We start from the raw sequence: 19,885 nt of genomic DNA on the forward strand, positions 1-19,885 counted from the left end.
CAGACTGGCTTATATTTGCTTCTTGTTGTAGCCCAGATGTTCTCTTTACCCCTATTTACTTAGATTTCTGGGCAAGACCGGTTATTTTAACACACATTCCAGTTCTGCCTTTCTATTTCTTAACTGCTAGATCCCATTGGGGGAATTCAATCTATCGGCTCTCTAACTCATAAGCAATTTCCATCGTTCAGAGCTAAATTTTAGTAAGCCTCGTTAAAAGAGCTTCTTTCTAACCTGCGCAAGTTTTATCCGAGTTCCTTATTTCAAGACTTTCATCTTCAAGCCAGACCAGCTAGTTTTAAAATCTTCTCAATCAAGTTTGCTGGGCTTCAAGGTGATCAGTTTTGATTTGTGCGATGTAACCCAACGTCTACTGCAGGTTTCCCCCCAAATTTGGCATCTTTTAACACCGGGGAATTCTGGGAAATGAAGCCCATGGCTCTTAAAAGTTGCCAGTGTTGGGGCAAACCCTCTTTTCTCAGCTGCCTAGCGCCAGTCATTCATTTGCAAACATTCCCTTTCCGTTTGACTGGGAAGGGAAGAGGAGATGGCAACCCATGCTGCCCGGGCCTTGAGTGTCCATCTTCAGAGTTCTAGCAGGACCAGGGCTTTTCTTCTCACAGAACGCTCAGAACGGAGTTCCGGGACCGTTTTTGGATGGAACCTTGTAGGATAGGCAAGGCGGGTTGTATGACATGTGTGAGTTCCGGCACCTTTTTCTTTTACAAAAAAAGCACTGAGCAGGACCTTTTCTTTGTAGCACTGCGCGCCTCACGTGGATTAATAGGGAGGGATAACGGTCAGCAGACTTGATAAGCTTTGGAGGGTTGCCGGGTCACATGCCTAGATCCTGCTTTGGGCACGCAGATGATTATGAAACATGCCCATGCTTACGTCTAGCACCGGTGAGGTGGTACAAAAGCAAATGCCGTCGGCGCAGTATTGCTGGTGAGCCTTAGGTTGTCTGTACCCCTCCTCTGTACGGCCTCGTGTATCTTGTAGGAACAGAGCTTCAGGGTGCATTTCAAAATACACAAATCTGCACGTGGCTCTGGAGGGATTTTGGCTGCGTTTTACGTTTCAACTGCTCTCCTGTCGCTTGACACTGGAGGAGTGCGTGTGAGTTTTGTTCGTTAACTGCATGGCCTAAGGCAGGGGGTCTTCAAACCTGGCAACTTTTAAGACTTGTGGATTTCAGCTTCCCAGAATTCCTCAGCCAGCCCTGGCTGAAGAATTCTGGGAAGTTGAAGTCCACAAGTCTTAAAAGTTGCCAGGTTTGAAGACCCCTGGTCTAAGGACACCACCACAAGAGAGGCATCGTCCTTCACATTTGATCTGGGGCTCAGTGACTTGCAGTCCATGGTACTTTTAGCAAAGGTAGAGACTCCCTCGCTTTGAGCCTAACGCCTGGCGATTCTATCGACTCAGTATTCTTGATCTCTCTCTTCCCGCTTGTTTTTTTTCCCCCTCAGGGTTTGATTGTTATTTATTTAGAAAATTTGCACAGCTTCCCACTCACTCTTAGTGACTCTGGGTCACTAAGCAAAAACCCCACCCCCATTTTCACAACTATATGCTATTACTGGAAGGAGGATTACTTATTCTATTTTTTTTGTCACTGAAATATTATCACTCTTTAATAATCTTATTTATTATCACCTTTCCCTTATTTCTCCAGCATACTTTCCAACTTTTATAAACAGGTAGCCCTCACTTTTTGACCACTCATTCAGTGACTGTTCAAAATCACAACAGCGCTGAAAAAAGAGTTAGGACCGGTCCTCCTTAAAGTTACAGCTATCACAGCTTTCCTGTGGTTACAAGATTGCGATTCAGTCACTTGGCAACCAGGACATACCGGTATTTACAAATGGATGGCCATTTGTGATCTTCACAGGTTGCCTTCAACAGCCAAAGTCAAAGGTGAAGCCAGTTAGAAGTCACAATTCGTATTCATGGGACATTGTACTTAATGATCACAGGTGATTCTCTTAATGACCACAGCCAGAACTGCTGTCCTAAGTCAGGCACGGTCACATGACTTTTCATTTTAAGACAAGCAACTTAGTGACAGTTGCCAGTCCCAACAGTGGTCAGTAAATGAGGACTACCTATATTCTTAAGCCTAAAAAAAATAAGCCTACGTCACTTTGACTTGTTTGCTCTCAGTTTTACAATCAGAGACTACCGGTTGAAATTATTTTTGCCTTAACATTTAACCTGATTCCAGATGTTCACCTTCCAGTGTTTACTTTCATAATGAGTTCATATGCATTCCTCACTTTCAATCCAGTGGGATCGTCCATGCAGCTGCGTATGAACTCCTACTCTGATTCTAGCTATCACCTTTTTCAACCCTACCTCTTGTAATAAATTCACCACACAGGAAAAATAAATACAGAGATAATATTGTCCTACTCTTATTATTATTTTTTTTAAATTCCATTTATATCCCGCCCTTCTCCGAAGACTCAGGGCGGCTTACAAGCTTAGCAGTAGCCTTCATTCTATGTATATGCCTGCTTATTAGGGCTTTCACACACACACCCCAAGCGGCATTATTACAAAGTCAGCTTAATTGCCCCCAACAATCTGGGTCCTCATTTTACCTACCTCGGAAGGATGGAAGGCTGAGTCAACCTTGAGCCTGGTGGGATGCGAACCTGCACTAATTGCAGGCAGCTGGTGTTACTTAAGGAGGCATTAGCCCACTGCTCCACCAAGGCTCTTAGTCGCTTTCTCCAAATTCAGTTCTTACGGCAGTTTATTCATTATCGTAAAGGGCCTCTAGAATAAAATGGGTAGTCCTCGACTTACAAACACAACTAAGACCAAAACCCGTTGCTATTTTTTTTTTTTTGTGTAAGCCCCAAAAGAGAAGACTGCTTTGCATGGAGCTTACCGGATTGATAGTGTTGACCAGTTTTCTAGGCTTACTGAACTGCATGAGGCTCTCACGGAGATTGTTCAATGGTCCCTCCACCAGGACCTTTTGCTCCTTGTAGTAATTCAGGAGGTGATTCCAGAGAGGTTGCTTGGAGAGGGCCTTTGGATTCCCAACAATAATGACCCCGTATCTAAAAAAGACAACAGTAAGACACTATGAAGGGTTACTTGCTCACCAACTCATTCCTACTTCAAGCTACTTGTTATTAATATCGCTGCAAGGATGACACACTCTTGAATCAATTGCCCTTGGTATTTCTTTGAAGTCAGGCAGCTGATGACTGCAGAGAAAACCCTTTGATGTGTGGTGAATGGAAAATGCCTTCACAGTGTCCACATTAGTGTCCTTTCTTGGCCTTCCAGAAAGATCACCCAAGCTGTTTTTAATTTAATGGCTGTATTGTTTCTGCTAGTTTTAGTATGTACTTTGATTCTGTTATTTTTATATGCCTCTCGTACTATTTTCTTTGTATATTCAATTGAGACTTATTCAGATTTATTAACAGTACAGGTTGTCCTCGATTTACAACCGTTCGTTTAGCGACCATTCAAAGTTACAAAGGCACACACACACAAGCAACTTACGACCGTTTTTCATAATTACGACTTGCAACATCCCCATACACGTGATCAAAATCTGGATGCTTGACAACTGGCTCACATTTATGACGGCTGCAGCGTCCCGGGGTCATGCAGTCACCTTTTGCAACCTTCTGACAAGCCAAAATCAATGGGGAAGCCAAGTTCACTTAACCATCACGGGACTAACTTAACAACAGCAGTGTATTACTTAACAAGAAAGGTTGTAAAATGGAGCAAAACTCACTTATCTTGCTTAGCAACATAAATATGGGGTTCAATTGCCATCGTAAGTCAAGGACTCCCTGTCTTTCATCTTGTTTTAACTCACAAATCTTAAGTACTCCATTCAACTTATTTTTCTGTTTTTCCTGTCTAGGGGAAACAGCTGAGGTTGCTTCTGCGCTTGGGAAAAGCAGCTGCAACAAGGCAAAAAAGTTTCCCAAGGATAGGCTTAGCTTATTCCTTCTCCCAAGGACCAGTCAAAGTTTACAGCCCATAAACCTTAGAGGAAATGGGCTTGTTCGTTCATTCCCCAAATTACAGTGTTTACTTAAATGCATCGTGCCACTATTCCAGCAGTTTGGAACCAGCCACGCACTCTGATTTTTTTAGGAACATGCCAATGTCCATACGCAACCCCAATCCACCCAGGCCCTAAGCCTACAAATGTGTGTGCATGCCAAAGAAAAGGTGGAAGAGAAGACAGCAAGCAAACAAGGAAGCAGGAAGTGATGTCTGGGAGCTTAAAATTGTTACAGGCAAGCAAGAGGGTTATCAGCCAAATGTGAGGTCCACAAACCACAGTAAGCAGCACATTGTGGCCATTCCTACCTGGAGCTCGGCAGCCTCTAAGAGGAGCAACTATGCTGAGGTCGCACCTTATCCATTTAAGTGTAAGGAATTCAGAGGGAGGCAAAGGTTGTACGCTACTTTACAAATTTGTAAGACTTCTATAGCAGTAGTTCTCAATTTTTGACAGTCACGGGGACCAGAATTCTCATTGCTAGGGAATGCAGTCGTAAAGCGCGACCGCCATCGCTTAGTGATGGAAATCCCTGCAGCCTCTGTTGCCGTTGTTATCTGAATCCCTCAGTCATTAGACAAAGCAGCTTCCCGCCAGATTCCCACACCTAAGTCAGTGGGGAAGCCGGCAAGAAGTTGCAAGTCCAATGTAATTTACAAGCAAGCCACCTGGCAGGTTAAGTGGCTGCTGCTGGGAGGTGGAGGGAGTGTGCGTAGAAGGCACAGCGAAGGTTGAGGAGAGTATGTGAGGGAGGTGTGGCAAGGATCAAGGAGGGTGTATGGGGTCACATGAGGCAGAGGCAGGTGAGGGTCAGGGTCAAGGAAGGTGCACCAGGAAGCCCAAGGAACTGTGCAAAGGCCAGCGTGAGCATGGAGGGGCTGGGGAAGGATACACGGTTGGGGGAGATTTACTTAGTGACCTGCAACCTGCCCTGCTGGCTTTCCCAATGACTTTACGGGGAAGCCAGCAGGAAAGATTGCAAATGGCGAATATGTGGTTACAGGGCATTGCAACTGCTCTTAAGTGCAAGACAGCTGCCAAGCACCCAGATCATTATCAAGTGACCAAAAGATGTCCTGGGATGGCTAGAATTCCAAGGACCAGTGATAGCCACCACTTACTCAGTACCATCAAAACTTTGAAAGGTCATTGAACCAATGATTGTAAGGTGAGGACCAGATGTATTTGTTAAAAGGACTAACCATTACGACTTATTTACCTGGCTGCATCGTCTTGCAAAGTGTAGGAGGATGGAATTAGCTCAGGGCAACAGCCTATTTTTAGGAAAGATGTGTGCTACAATGAACTTATTTTATACGGTTGTCTTCTATACTACTGGTATGTCCAGTCCTTGGGAAACTAAGAACCGTCATGCATACAACTTTTCAAATCTTGTGGCCTAAGATGCATTAATTTTCATATAATCTGATACTGGGTTCAAATCATTCAGGTTCTCAACAATCAACACGGCACCATTTACTTACAAAAATACACATCTGCCATCCCAACCCAGACTTCTGACATATAGAAAAAGGTACCTCTACCTCTCACCTCCAAACACTTCATTTTAAAAAGTTTTTTGTCATTTTAATCAGTTTTTATATTTGCAATTGTCAAACGTTTGTGTGTTTTTATCTTGTTGTAAGCCGCTCAAGAGCTGCCTTGAATTGCGAGACGGGTGGCCAAATAAATTTGGCAAGTAAAAATCACAAGCTTTTCTTATACATTGGCCCATAAACATCGGAGAAAACCAAAGAAACATCACACATCTTTATCTTTTCATCTTTGATTCTGCAAATGCCTCTCGGCATTTCTTAGCTAAACGATGTATTTAAAACGAATTATCAAATGAAATAAATAATACGTTTGAAGTTTCAAAAAAAAAAACAAAAAAAAAAACAAATTCCCTAGCACTTTTTAAAAACAGCAGTACAAGTACAGTTAATAGCTGTCTGAGCCAGTGAAGGCTCTGACTCCACCCCAAATGCGCAATGAGGCGATTCTGAAAGCAGAGGTTCTATCCCGTGTCATTCTGGAAAGTCCAATACCTTGCTCTGGTCAGAGCCACATTGAGACGCCGGGGGTCGTTCAGGAAGCCAATACCTTGATGTTCATTGGCTCTAACACAGGAGAGGATAATGAAGTCCTTTTCTCGCCCTTGGAAAGCATCAACACTAGCGATTTCAACTTCCTGTAAAGGGGTGGGGGGAGGGAAGAGAGAATGACTTCTTAAAGCAAATTTCAGTATTTCAAGACACAACGGAATCCCGTTTTGTCCTTTGGGGACGGGGGGGGGGAGTTAGCGCACCCACACATTGCAAAATGTTTTATTTCAATAAACAAACCCGAAATGGAGGGGAGGGGCAGGTTTTCTCTCACTAGATCAGACATGTCAAACACAAGGCCCGGGGGCCGGATCCGGCCTGCAAAGTGGTTTCATGCGGCCCGCGAAGCCATCCTGGAAACAGTGAGGGAACGGCCCCCACTGCCTTGGCCCTTGCCCAGAGACCCTCCTCCTGCCAGAGACCCTCAGATCTGTCCCACTCCTGCCCAGGCCCCCATAGGCACCCTTGATGCGAACGATGTAGAGCTGGCCACGCCCACCCAGGCCATACGCACTCTAGCCACACCCACCCAGTAGGCCACGCCCACCCTGGCCATACCTACCTGGCCTCTTGAGGGCAATTGCAATGCTGATGCGGCCCTCAATGAAATTGAGTTTGACACCCCTGCACTAGATGAAATTACAAGCCATACGTCACAATCCTTTCTCCAAAGCAAATAAAAAATTACAGACTTCAGTAGCTGTCTTCTCTAGGTTGGAAGTTAAACTACGACAAGTTTCTTTTTCTGGAAGTTCCTAACTATGCCACCTCAAGTAAAATATTTGTAAATACAGTAGAAATACTTTGAAACGGATGCGAAGACCAACTGGGTTTCTGCAAACCTGGGAACATGAAGGATCAAGAAAGAAAAAAGGTTCAACTGTATACCTGATAAAGCTTGGTATGCAAAGACCCACTAAACTGCATGTACTGCACCAAGTATGAACGCTGGCCCTCGTAGGGTGTGATGATACCAATTTGATCTGGCTTTGCACCAGCCTTTAGTAGCTTCGTGGTTATTTTCTCCACATTGGCTGCCTCTGTTCTGTAAGGCAGGAGAGGAAAGAAGGGTACACTCAATTTCTTCTTATCTAAGCTCGTATAAAGTTTGTATGTTTATTCAAATATGCAAAGCATTTTCCCAAATATTAAAATGAGCAAGGGACAAGATTTTACTTATTACATTTTCCCTCACTTTGTAAGTAACTCAAGGCGGTGGACATATCTAACATGCTTTCCTCCTATTTTCCCCAAAACCACCCTGTGACGTAAGGTGGAATAAGAGAGAGGAATAGGCCCAAAGTCATTGACTTTCATGCCTAAAGTGGGACTAAAACTCACATTCTCCTGATGATTGGCCCAAAGTCACCCAATCAGCTTTCACGGCTAAGGCGGGACTAGAACTCACAGTCTCTTGGTGACTGGCCCAAAGTCACCCAATCAGCTTTCATGGCTAAGGCGGGATTAGAACTCACAGTCTCCTGGTGATTGGCCCAAAGTCACCCAGCCAGCTTTCAGGGCTAAGGCGTGACTAGAACGCACAGTCTCTTAGTGATTGGCTAAAAGTCACCCAGCCAGCTTTCATGGCTAAGGCGGAACTAGAACTTTGATTGACTAATCTAGCACCTTAACCACGAGACCAAATAATGTTAATCTTGATTTATGGATTTAATCACATTCTCCTGTTTTTGGATAAAGGGACCGTATAAAGTTTAAAAGGAGAGATGCCTCACTGGGCCTACAGAAGAAATCAACTGAACCTCCCCCTTCTTTCTCAGGTATCGGTTGCCACTGATCTTTTTTTTACCTGTTCAAATAAGAAGTGCCAGAACTTGCAATTTCTTCTTGCCCTTGGGTCACGTAGAAAAACATGGGCTTGTCTGGCTGAGGCCACTGGAAGTCAAACCCCTTCTTGACACGGTCTGCTGCAGGAAAGATGAGACTCATTCGTCAGTATAAAGGTCTTCAGTGAACCCTATTTTATCTGATTAAAATGGAGGTTTTTCAATCTCAAAGAGGTACCTCAGCAGCACCCCCCCCCCAATAATCAACCGTGTCCCAAAGTCAATCACTGTGCTTCTCAACTCTGGGGGAAACTTTTAAGAGGATGAACTTCAACTCCCAGCATTCCCTAGCCAGCATGGCTGGCTGGGGAATGCTGGGAATTGAAGTTTTTTTTATTTTAATCCCATTTATATCCCACCCTTCTCCGAAGACTCAGGGCGGCTTACAATCTAAGCACAAATCAATGTGCTTAGCAATAGCCTTCATTCTATGTATATGCCTGCTTATTAGGGCTTTCCCCCGCCCCCCAAGCGGCATTATTACAAAGTCAGCTTATTGCCCCCAACAATCTGGGTCCTCATTTTACCTACCTCGGAAGGATGGAAGGCTGAGTCAACCTTGAGCCTGGTGGGACTCGAATCTGCACTAATTGCAGGCAGCTGGTGTCCATCCCTCTTAACATTTCCCGCACAGCTGAGAAACGCTGCTCAATACAACTGACAAGAGATGCTTCTTGGATGCTAAAGACTGGCTGATACGCCAAAATTCCCTGGAATCTAAATCCCCTCTGCACACATATCCAAGCCCCATTTACCTGCAGTGACACCATTCTGGAGGGACCCTTCGTAAAAGATGTTGGAGGGAAAAGCACTCAGGGCTGGGTGCATGCGGTACTGGACTTGCAGACGGATGGGCCGAATGCCCAGCACCACCAGTCGCTCAAAGAGGGATTGCGACAGACCCGCTTTAGCGGCCTTCTTGCACATTACGACGGGGCCCAGCTGGCAATGGTCGCCCACGAGGATCAACTAAGAAGACAAAGAGAGATCTGGTCAATGCAACGCACACACCTGCTCCCCCGCCCGATGCTGAATATCAGCTGGCAATCTAAAGGCAACGAGCGAAAGCAGCTTCGGATGGTCCATGTTCCCAAGCGGTTAACTGGGAAAAGGAAGAGAGTTCCTTTTCATCCACCTTTGTTTTACAGGTAGTCCTTGGCTTATGTCCACAACTGAGACCAGAGTTTTCTGCTGCTAAGCAAGGCGGTTGGCGAAGTGAGTCACAGTCGATTTTATGGCTTTTCTGTTACAGTATTAAGCAAATCGCCCTACTAAGTGAACCGTTCAGCTGTTTCGGCCAATCTAATTGATGTAATAACATTTTAAAAAACTGAATAATTTTAAGATTTAAATTTTTTTTTTAAAAAAAACGTTATTTTTTTTTAAAGCAGCCCCCAGCTTTACCTGTTTTGCCCCAAGAACAACAGGCACCATGCACTCCGGCTCAGTGGCTTGTGTGCTTTCATCAATCAAAATGGAACGAAACTGCATTTTTGCAAGCCTTGGGTCACCAGCTCCGACGCAGGTGCAGCAAATGACATCTGCATTCTAAGGGGGATAAAAGCGCAGAATTTCAGGATTGTCGTCCGTATGACGCTGTTACCAACTGCTCTCCTGACTGTGTACCAGGCTATTATACGGCTTCCTTGCATTTCACGCTGTGCCCACCAGGATTTTGTTATCCAAGAGTATCTGATTACTCTTTGCTTCTGCAGCGCTGAGGATGAACAAGGACACAGCTCACCTACCTGCCTCGGAGCAATCTTGAGTACAGAGCACTAGCCCTGTGAGAAACAAGGACGGTAGGCTAAGTAGAAGGAAACAATTACCATCAGCAATTCCCGCTCAGCTGTTCGTTTAAGTGCTCGGTAGCGCTTCTCATCCGCCGATGACAGCTCCCCAGTCTCATCTTTCAGTTGCTGCAGTTTCTGGAGCTCTGGCATGCTGGGAAACGAAATACGCATTACTTAGGATGCTGTAAGTGCAGGAAATGTTATAACTATCCTTGTTTCATACATCCTGCTTTCAGTTCAAAGGCAACCAGAACAAACCACTGAGGCATTAACCACTTAATAAGGAAAAAAAAGGCAGGACTGGACAATAAATGTAAACTTCTGCCTCAGGTTAATCTGCAGATACAAAGAAATTCATTACTTTTTACAAATGCAAAACTAGAGCAAGGAACTCGTAGCATAATGCCTAAAGTTTAACAGTTGTGGAAAATATGAAATTATGATCACCTGAACAAATGCCAGGAAAAATTTACCGGTGAGACCATTTTTCATTAACGTCTTACCTATCCATATTCCTGATTTGGTTATGCAGTGCTAAGAAAGAGACAGGCGAATCAATGGCCTCGCGGCTCTTTGCACACAGGCGCACCACCTTCAGCCCCGTCTGATGTATTTTTTCTGTCAACTGGTCCACAGCAATGTTACTTGGGGCACAAACCAGCACAGGCCTTTGAAAACAGCATGGAACTCAAGATCAGGTGAAAACTGGGAGCAAACAATTCCATCCAACCAAAACCTGTACCATTTTTTTTATTACATTTAGGACAGCATTGGCAAAATTATCATTTTAATGCAAACTAAGGGGTAACAGGGATTACAAAACCAGACCTGCCAATATTAGATTTTTATCCTACCTTCTGTTACTTTATAAGTAACAAGGCAACAAAAGTACGTAATACTTCTTCCTCTTCCTATTTTCCCCCCAAAACAACCACCCCTGTGAGGTGAACCGAGAGAGTGAGTGGCCCATAGTCACCCAGCCAACAATCATGCTGTACAACAGGGGTGTCAAACTCAATTTCATTGAGGGCCGCATCAGCATTGCAGTTGCCCTCAGGGGGCCAGGTGGGTGTGGCCTGGGTGGGCGTGGCCTACTGGGTGGGTGTGGCTAGTGTATGGCCTACTGGGTGGGTGTGGCCAGCTCTACATCATTCACATCAAGGGTGCCCGGGAAGGAGTGGGACAGATCTGAGGATCTCTGGCAGAAGGAGGGTCTATGGGCCGGGGCCAAGGCAGTGGGGGCCGTTCCCTCACTGTTTACAGGATGGCTTCGTGGGCCACATGAAACCACTTCGCGGGCCAGATCTGACCCCTGGGCCTTGTGTTTGACATGTCTGCTGTACAAAATTCAAGTTGTCCTGGGACTAGAATTCATAATTTCCTGGTTTCTAAGCTAGCACCTTAACCGCTACACCAAACTGGCTCTCTTATTAAGGACAGCACAAGTGTAGTCAATGAAGATAACAGATTTATGGTTGAGCGATGAGCCTTAGCCCATCCTGGACCTCTTAAAAGTTGCTAGAATCTGGAGAGAAGCATTTAAACTTTAGCAAGTTTTGCCGGGGTGTCGGGAGATGGCATCTGCATGCTCAAAGTCCCATCTCCTTTTACGAGCATCACATCCACATCCCAAAGCACAGAGCTTTAATCATAAATTAAATCTCTTCTGCCCTCTAGGTTGTGAGATAAGTGTGTCCTTTTCTCTCTTACCCATTTCCTTGCCTTGCCAGGTGATACACAATTGTGGCTGATGTCACAGTCTTGCCTGTGCCAGGGGGCCCCTGGATAAGACTCAAGGGACGCTGCAAGACAGTCTTCACTGCATACACCTGACAGTAAAAGTAAAGAAGGCTGTGAAGTCAAACAGGCTATGAAACCGACACCTGAAACTTTAATTCCAATTTCTGGGTTTGCTGTGGAACAGGACAAACCTGAGAATGGTTGAGGTCCGGAAGTCCTTGTGCTGTGAAGCGCTTTGGCAACTGACATTTAATAATGACATCTTCCACTTCATGACCTAGAAGTTTGTGATAGATGTAGCCAGAAACTGATGTTTCATCCACAGCAAATGTTTTTAGGGCACTCTGCATTCTGAAAGAGAGAGGCACAAGTGTACACTTTGACACTCACTCTCCCCCCAAAAAGCAAAATCAAGAGCTGCCCCCCCCCAAATAAAACTGCACCAACCTATCAAAGGATGTTGATTTCCATACAAAATCCACTTGGAAATTGTGAGTCACTTCCACAGGAGCGCCAACACTACTTCTCAACTCAATTGCGATTTCATCACCATAATCTACAAAAGCTTGTTAAGCAGCAATTTCAGAAAAATCTTCTAAATGGGTCTCTCGTTGCTGCACACAGAGTGACACCTAACCTTATAGAACCAAAATAACATGAAGGCTTACAGTATACTACCCCTATTTGAGGGCCTGGAAAGGTAACCAGGCAGAGAATTATAGGTGAGTTGAATTGAATGTTAACGGAGGCAAAACTGAAATATTACTTTAGTATTTTTTCAATTTCCTGTATGACCATCAAGAGTTCTAAGACAATGCAGGAAAATGACACGTCATTCATAATTCTACCATAAAAATCTGGCCATAAATCCATTTGCCAACTAGTGCATTCTCACTCTGCGTCTTCCTCCATCTTGTGAAATTAAAAAGGATACTATCAGGAACTTTAATCACATGGCCAATTCCTTTCCACAGTGGTGCCAAATCCCCTTTGTATCTCAGGCAAATCTCATCGCCTTGCATCAAACGCATATCTGAGGACACAGTAAATAATTTTAATACTTTTTGAAGATAGCACTGTATATAGTCTCATCTGCCCACTGATTTTTATTAACCCAATTCACTTTTTAAGCTTATCAATATTGCTAATTTCCAGCCTGACCTGAATCTGTCTTTGGCAAGGTGAAGTAGGCAATCCTTTTCTTGTTCAAACCAAGATCCCATCTCACAGTAATGTTGTCTTGAGTCTAAAATAAAGAAAGATAATTCTTCATTTTATGATTCTTTAATTAGAATCAAAGCTGTTCTGGCCTTTTATCTCCTATTTTATTCCAGCACTCCTGGGCGAATCCTTCTATAAACAGGTTTGTAATCTTTGATGATGTTTTAGAAATATGCTCGATTCAGTCCTTGCTGGAAGATTTCAAATGCATCAATATTAAGAGGAATGATTAATCTGATTAATTCAGTGGAGCTGCTTCTCATTCATAGACAACTGAAGTTCTTTTCCTACTCACCGTCTAGTTGTCTTCTCACTTAATTATTTGCAAATGCTTTTTGAAATTAGCACTGAATACACATGCAGCTTTGGAATTATCAGACTGCCCTCATCTAATCTATTAATAGCCCACCTTTTTTGCCAGATTATATTTGCTGCAATGCCTTTTGCTTTCTACTGAAGAACAATACATGTATATAGCAGATCACTCTGTCTGTACCCAGAGACTTTAAGATAGAATAGAAAAGAAATTAAAATAGTTCAGAAAAATTTCAAGGAATACAGAGCCATTGTCCCAACAAAGCACTTATCAAAAGCAGCTCAACTATAACAAAAACAATTTGTAGAAAGTATAATAGAGGCCCATGAATTTATGATGCTGAAACGAACATGTAACCATTTACAATGCCCAGTGCAAGCAGATAGGGTTGCATTACAGAAGCTGACATTTCCAAAAGCCAACATGGGTTTGTCAAAAACAGATCATGCCAGACAAATCTTATTGCATTCTTTGACCAGGTGACAAAATTAGTGGACGAGAGGAATGCTGTGGATATAATTTACTTGGACTTCAGTAAGGCATTTGATAAAAGTAGACCACAACCTACTACTTGGTAAGATAGAAAAATGTGATTCATAGCTGGCTGACCGGCCATACTCAGCATGTGGTCCTCAATGGAACTGCATCTACCTGGAGGGAAGTGTGTAGTGGGGTGCCCCAGGGCTCTGTTCTGGGCCCAGTGCTCTTCAAAATCTTCATCAATGATTTGGACGAGGGGATAGATGGGAAACTCATCAAATTTGCAGATGACACCAAGCTGGCAGGAATAGCTGACACTCCAGAAGATAGGCTTAAGATACAGAAGAATCTTGACAGACTTGAATATTGGGCGCTATCTAACAAAATGAAATTCAGTGGTGAAAAAAGTAAGGTTCTACACTTAGGCAAGAAAAACCAAATCCACAGGTATAGTATAGGTGGTACCTTGCTCAATAGTAGTAACTGTGAGAGGGATCTCAGAGTCCTAGTGGGCAATCACTTAAATATGAGCCAGCAGTGTGCTGCAGCTGCCAAAAAAGCCAACACAGTGCTAGGCTGCATTAACAGAGGGATAGAATCAGGATCATGTGAAGTATTAATACCACTTTACAATGCCTCCGGAAGGCCACACTTGGAATACGGCATCCAGTTTTGGTCACCACGGTGTAAAAAAGATGTTGAGACTCTAGAAAGGGTACAGAGAAGAGCAACAAAAGATGATCAGGGGACTGGAGGCTAAAACATATAAGGAACGGTTGCTGGAATTGGGTGGGTCTAGTTTAATGAAGAGAAGGATGAGGGGTGACATGATAGCAGTGTTCCAATATCTCAGGGGCTGCCACAAAGAAGACGGAGTCAAGCTATTCTCCAAAGCGCCCGAAGGCAGGACAAGAAGCAACGGATGGAAATTAATCAAGGAGAGAAGCAACCTAGAACTAAGGAGAAACTTCCTGACAGTTAGAACAATAAATAACTGGAACAACCTGCTGTATAGTGGCAAAAGGAGAAGAGGACAGCAGAGGATAAGATGGTTAGTGTCATCAATACAATGAACACGAATGTGGGCAAATTCTGGGAGACAGGGAAGCCTGGCATTCTATGGTCCATTGGGGTCATGAAAAGTTGGACACAATTTAGCAACCCAAGAACTAGTTTACTGCTTAAAAATTTTATCAGAGAAATATAGTAGTAAGTACCCAACACCAACTCCAGCCCTCAATGAGTAATGAAACTATGAATACAGTTCAAAGCAGAAAATACGTGGAGCTTCCACCATTCCTTAGTGGGGAAAATGCTTCAAAATATTCATATCAACTATATTTCAAATGCCTCCCACACTTATGAATTATAGTCTTTCAGAAGTCTTACCCTCACTTAAATCACCCCTCCCCAAGTGACCATACAGTTCAGTGTCACCAATCCAAACTATTTCAAGTGGCTGCCTCCTTTTGGGCATTTTACCTGAGATTCCTTCAATTTCTTGTCATAGTCTGCTTCAAGCTTGACCAGAGGACCAAAGATGTTCTGGTATTGATAAGCATCTTCATATCTAAGGAGGACATGCTGTGGCTCTTCATCAACACCAGGCTTTTCCAGGTCCTCCAAAGTGGCAGATGGGTTCTCCTGTAACCACAGACAACAGGACACTAAACCCAACTTTTCCAGCTGGTGTATGGGAATCCTTCCAAAGTGAGGTAACTAAATACTATGAATATATGGATTATCACATACTTTAGGTCACAAAACAATGAAATACCAAGCATGCCCATTTAAAGTACTAAATGTAAGGATACTGCAAATATAAGCCATATCTGCCTTGGATTGAAATCACCCAGAAATCCTAATTATGTACTATGGGAAAGAGTACTGTATGAGTTGTACAGAATTGTGCAAATTCTGCTCAATTTGCAGAATTATATCTTTTGCTGATTAGGATGAAGGCATGAATCTAGAGAAAGCTTTCAAGCCCCAACAACTGGTCTTCCTATTCAACCATCTTTCTGCTTTTAGTATTCAAAACTTCAACAGCATCTTCACAGTCCAGAAACTTGATTTAGAAAGAAACCAAGGATACTTAGGAAGCTGAATTCTGAACCCAGTACTCTCTCTCTCTCTCCATCCACCCACCTATCTATGTATCTATCTACCTACCTACAACTATACCTGCTTGTCTTAGATGAGGGGTCCTCAACCTTGGCAACTTTAAGACGTGTGGAAGTCCACAAGTCTTAAAAGTTGCCAAGGTGGAGGACCCCTGTCTTAGATGACATCTTATAGCTCCTTTTTCCTCTCCATGGACAGAATCTCTCAAACATACCTTCCAGAGTTCTTCTAGTTTGTTAATTTGCTGAGCGGTGATCTGCCGGGCCCTCAGTTGTTCCTGTTCTGAAGGAATTTTGACTAGCCAGGAAAGGAAGCAGCGATCCTGAATCAAAGGCTGCCACTGTGAGCTGTCCCAATTGATGTCCTTTAAGCTGCTCTGGCTGGCACAAGGCTGCCTGCACAATCAGGATATGAGAGAAACAAATTGGTCAAACACAAAAAGTCTTAGTCAGTAAAAAAAAAAAAACCTCAGTACATTAAAACACACACTTAATAGTTTCTCGTGATCATTGTTCAAGTAATTTCTTTCTACAAAACAAAAATCCTCTTACCTGCATAACAAAACAACCACAGAGTCAGCTTTTGCCGGGATGAAACCAAGAAGAAACACATTACGACAGCCACAATTGTAACATTCCAAGACAGTCTCGCCCAAAGGACCATCCTTATGAAGAGTCACTTCTTTGCACTTGGCTCTCACAAGATGGTTCACAATGTGGCTAACAAAAGACAGAAAAATACATGCTTGATCGCAAAACGAAAGTTTTCTTTCAAATGCAAACAGAAAACTTAATTTATATTGGAAAAACAAAATGAAGTTCAATTCGGAATAACAGAGTTGGAAGGGACCTTGGAGGTCTTCTAGACCCTATACCATTTCAGACAAACAGCTGTCCGGTCTTCTCTTAAAAGCCTTCAGCGACGGCGCACCCACAACTTCTGCAGGCAAGCTGTTCCACTGATTGTTAGGTTAGCAAATTTCTCCTTAGTTCTGGGTTGCTTCTCTCCTAGATTAGTTTCCATTGTTTCTTGTCTTGCCTTCTGGTACTTTGGAAAACAGGTTGGCCCCCCTCTCCTTTTGTGGCAGTCTCTCAAATATTGGAAGACTGCTATCATGGCACCCCTAGTCCTTCTTTTCACTAGATTTTCTTCTTTTCACTAGAATTCAAGTAAAGAGGGCATTTATTTTATATCCTGTCTTACCGTGTTTTTCGGACCATAAGACGCACCTGACCATAAGACGCACCCAGTTTTTAGAGCAGGCAAACAAGAAAAAAAAATTCTGAACCAAATAGTACTGGTATACTAAAAGAGGGCTTTTCAACCTTTTCATCCATTGTACCACTTTTAGGACAAGGCAATGTCCGAGGACCACCAGTCACCCAGCAAGGTGTCAAAAACTTGACCCCCCCCCAAAAAAGGAAAAAAAATGATAAAGTACAGGTAGTCCTTGACTTACAATGATTCACTTAGTGACTGTTCAAAGTTACGACGGCACTGAAAAAAGTGACTTATGACCATTTTTCACGCTTATGACCCTTGCAGCATCCCCAGGGTCATGTGATTTATATTCGGATGCTTGGCAATCGATTCATATTTATGATGGTCACATTGTTCCAGGGTCATGTGATTGCCTTTTGCAACCTTCTGAGAAGCAAAGTTAGTGGGGAAATCAGATTCACTTAACAATCATGTTACTAATTTAATTTCTCTCTCTCCTTCTCTTTCTCTCCCTCTCTCCCCCTCCCTCTTTCTTTCTCTCCTCTCTCTCTCTCCCTTTCTCTCCATCTCCCTCTTTCTCTCCCTATTTTTCCCTCTATCTCTCCCTTTCTCTCTCTCCCCCTCTATTTCCCTCCCTTTCTCCTTCTCTCTCTCTCCCTTTCTCTCCCTATTTTTCTCTTTCCCTCTTTCTCCCTTTCTCTCTCTCCCTTTATTTCCCTCCCTCTTTCTTTCTCCTTCTCTCTCCCTTTCTTTCTCTCCCTCTCTTTTCCTCTCCCTCTTTTTCTCTCCCTTTCTTTCTCTTCTCTCTCTCCTTTTCTCTCCCTCCCTATTTCTTTCTCCTTCTCTCTCTCCCTCTCTCTCCCATTGTCCCTTCCTTCCTTCCTTCCTTCCTTCCTTCCTTCCTTCCTTCCTTCCTTCCTTCCTTCCTTCCTTCCCTCTTTGTCCTTCCCTCTCTGCATTAGAGCAGTACCCGCAGAGGCAGCCCGGCTTTCTCTTGCAGAAAGCAAGCTGAAACGGAGTGAGGGAGATTGCCAGAAATGCGAATCGGCCGATCTCGCGCTCCTGCAATCTGCCTCGCTCGGTTTCAGCTTCCCTTGCTACAAGAGAAAGCAGGCTGAAACGAGGGAGATTGCAGCAGCGCGAGATCAGCCGATTCACATTCCTGGCAATCTCCCTCACTCCGTCTCAGCCTGCTTTCTCTTGTAGCAAGGGAAGCTGAAACCGAGCGAGGAAGATTGCAGGAGTGTGAGATCGGCGTTTCTCAGCACGTGCCGATTCGTGCTCCTGGCAATCTCCCTTGCTTTCCACTTGCAGAGGCTGGGGCTGGCCATACGGATCACCTTCGGACCATAAGACGCACCCTCATTTCCCCCCCCCCACTTTTGGGGAAAAAAGTGTGTCTTATGGTCTGAAAAATACGGTAATTATTTTTACAAATTAACTGAAGGCAGTGAATAAATAGTGGGGTTAGGTAAACTATCCATTCTTGGTAACACAAGGAACAATTTGAAGGTCTTACTGGACTTCCTTGCAGACAGTGTTGACTAGCAAGATATATCAACCAGCTGATACTCCATGTTCTGCCTTACCCATGAAAGCCAGCTGAGTGACTTTAGGCCATTAACTCTCAGACCAACCCACCTCACAGAGTTGTTATTGTGGGGAAACCAGGAACAGGAAGGAGTATAGTGGGTGTTCAACACCTTGAGTTATTTATAAAAAATAAAGAAGGAAAATAAATAAAATATGGCAGGTGAAACCTTCCTGAGATAATACTTTTCCTTGGGTGCTTATGCACTTGCCCCATTCAAGTTAGATTATTTAACAGAATGTACTCGCAAATCCCTTTGGAAGAGTGAGCCAGTGCATAATGCAATTGACTCAGCTTTTCGTGGAAAACTAGCAGCTAAAACATGTGACGTTAATACAGTATTAATTGCATTGGTTGTTGATGTATCTTCAGACCCAATTCAAAGTGCAGTTTTTGATCTTTAAAATCATTAACTGCCTGGACCCAGCTTACTCAGGCCATCCGCATTTGTTATCAACAGTCTTGCTCTTAAGAACAAGGCCCCTACTACTGAAGAGTGCTAGTGCCAGCAATTTGATAAGTGTTAGGGAAAAAAGGGGCTTTCAGTACAATTCCCATGTTCTAATACAAATTGGTAGGTCCCCATCTCTGTGAACTTTTAACAGCAGCAAAAACCTATTTACTTTGTGTTGTTTCTTGACTACGACATGATGCACATAGTCTGTTAAGTTGCTAATTTTAACTTGTTTGATGGCACAGGTAGCCTTGATCACAAATGGGTCTGCAATTTTATTACTAAGCAAGGCAACTGTTAAGTGGGTCGTGCCCAATTTTACCGCCATTTTGCTATGGTCATTAAGTGAATCACAGTTAAGTAAATCCAGCTTCCCCCCATTGGTTTTGCTTGTCAAGAAGCCCGCTGAGAAAGCCGCAAATGGCAACCTGACTCGAGATGCTGCAACTTTCGTAACTATATGCCAGTTGCCCAAATTTTGATCAAGTGACCACGGGACACCGCAGTGGTTATAAGTACGAGGAGCAGTCATGTCACTTTTTTCAATGGCCACTTTAACTTCAGTCGCTAAATGAATTGTCATAAGTCAAGGACTACATCTATTTAAGTCAAATAGTATTCATTACAGATTCTTACTGCTATTGTTGTATTTCCTTATACTGTATTCATAATACATTAAGGGATTGTGTTTTATGAAATACTAAAAGACTTTTGTGTAAGTAACAGAAAACAGCTTATGGGGACTTAGCTCTAAAAAGTGCTCTGTTAAAATGTTGGTAAGGTTTAAGCCACATTGTAGAAAGCAGTTTCCAGTAAGACTGAATTTTTGCAGAAACTGTGAAGTCCCATAATTAAACAATAGACTACAAGTACTTATACCCAACAGGGACCTAGCTCAATTGGCTCAAGTTCTCCTCCAAGATTTTGGATAGTTGCTAACAGGGA

The 19,885-nt window shown here is 43.4% G+C and overlaps 1 protein-coding gene across 4 annotated transcripts in view; it reads right to left on the minus strand.

Moving 5' to 3' along the window:
* Positions 1 to 19,885, minus strand: part of UPF1 (UPF1 RNA helicase and ATPase) — a 41,785-nt gene that overhangs the window by 9,677 nt on the left and 12,223 nt on the right. For all 4 annotated transcript variants that reach the window (XR_014492590.1, XM_083363186.1, XM_083363187.1 and 1 more), the window contains exons 4-19: positions 16,226 to 16,393; positions 15,889 to 16,069; positions 15,033 to 15,194; positions 12,695 to 12,779; positions 12,468 to 12,566; positions 11,981 to 12,089; positions 11,725 to 11,884; positions 11,504 to 11,622; positions 10,297 to 10,461; positions 9,830 to 9,944; positions 9,405 to 9,548; positions 8,756 to 8,969; positions 7,964 to 8,081; positions 7,045 to 7,201; positions 6,100 to 6,242; positions 2,903 to 3,077 (exon numbers count right to left, since the gene is read on the minus strand). Coding sequence is in view for 3 of the 4 variants with exons in the window: in XM_083363186.1 (XP_083219312.1) it covers positions 2,903 to 3,077; positions 6,100 to 6,242; positions 7,045 to 7,201; positions 7,964 to 8,081; positions 8,756 to 8,969; positions 9,405 to 9,548; positions 9,830 to 9,944; positions 10,297 to 10,461; positions 11,504 to 11,622; positions 11,725 to 11,884; positions 11,981 to 12,089; positions 12,468 to 12,566; positions 12,695 to 12,779; positions 15,033 to 15,194; positions 15,889 to 16,069; positions 16,226 to 16,393 (2,314 nt within the window). In the remaining variant the exon portion in view is untranslated. The remainder of the gene's footprint in view (positions 1 to 2,902; positions 3,078 to 6,099; positions 6,243 to 7,044; positions 7,202 to 7,963; positions 8,082 to 8,755; positions 8,970 to 9,404; positions 9,549 to 9,829; positions 9,945 to 10,296; positions 10,462 to 11,503; positions 11,623 to 11,724; positions 11,885 to 11,980; positions 12,090 to 12,467; positions 12,567 to 12,694; positions 12,780 to 15,032; positions 15,195 to 15,888; positions 16,070 to 16,225; positions 16,394 to 19,885) is intronic.

Source organism: Vipera ursinii (assembly GCF_947247035.1).
Source record: "Vipera ursinii genome assembly, chromosome: 1".
In the NCBI taxonomy this organism is placed as follows: Eukaryota; Metazoa; Chordata; class Lepidosauria; order Squamata; family Viperidae; genus Vipera; species Vipera ursinii.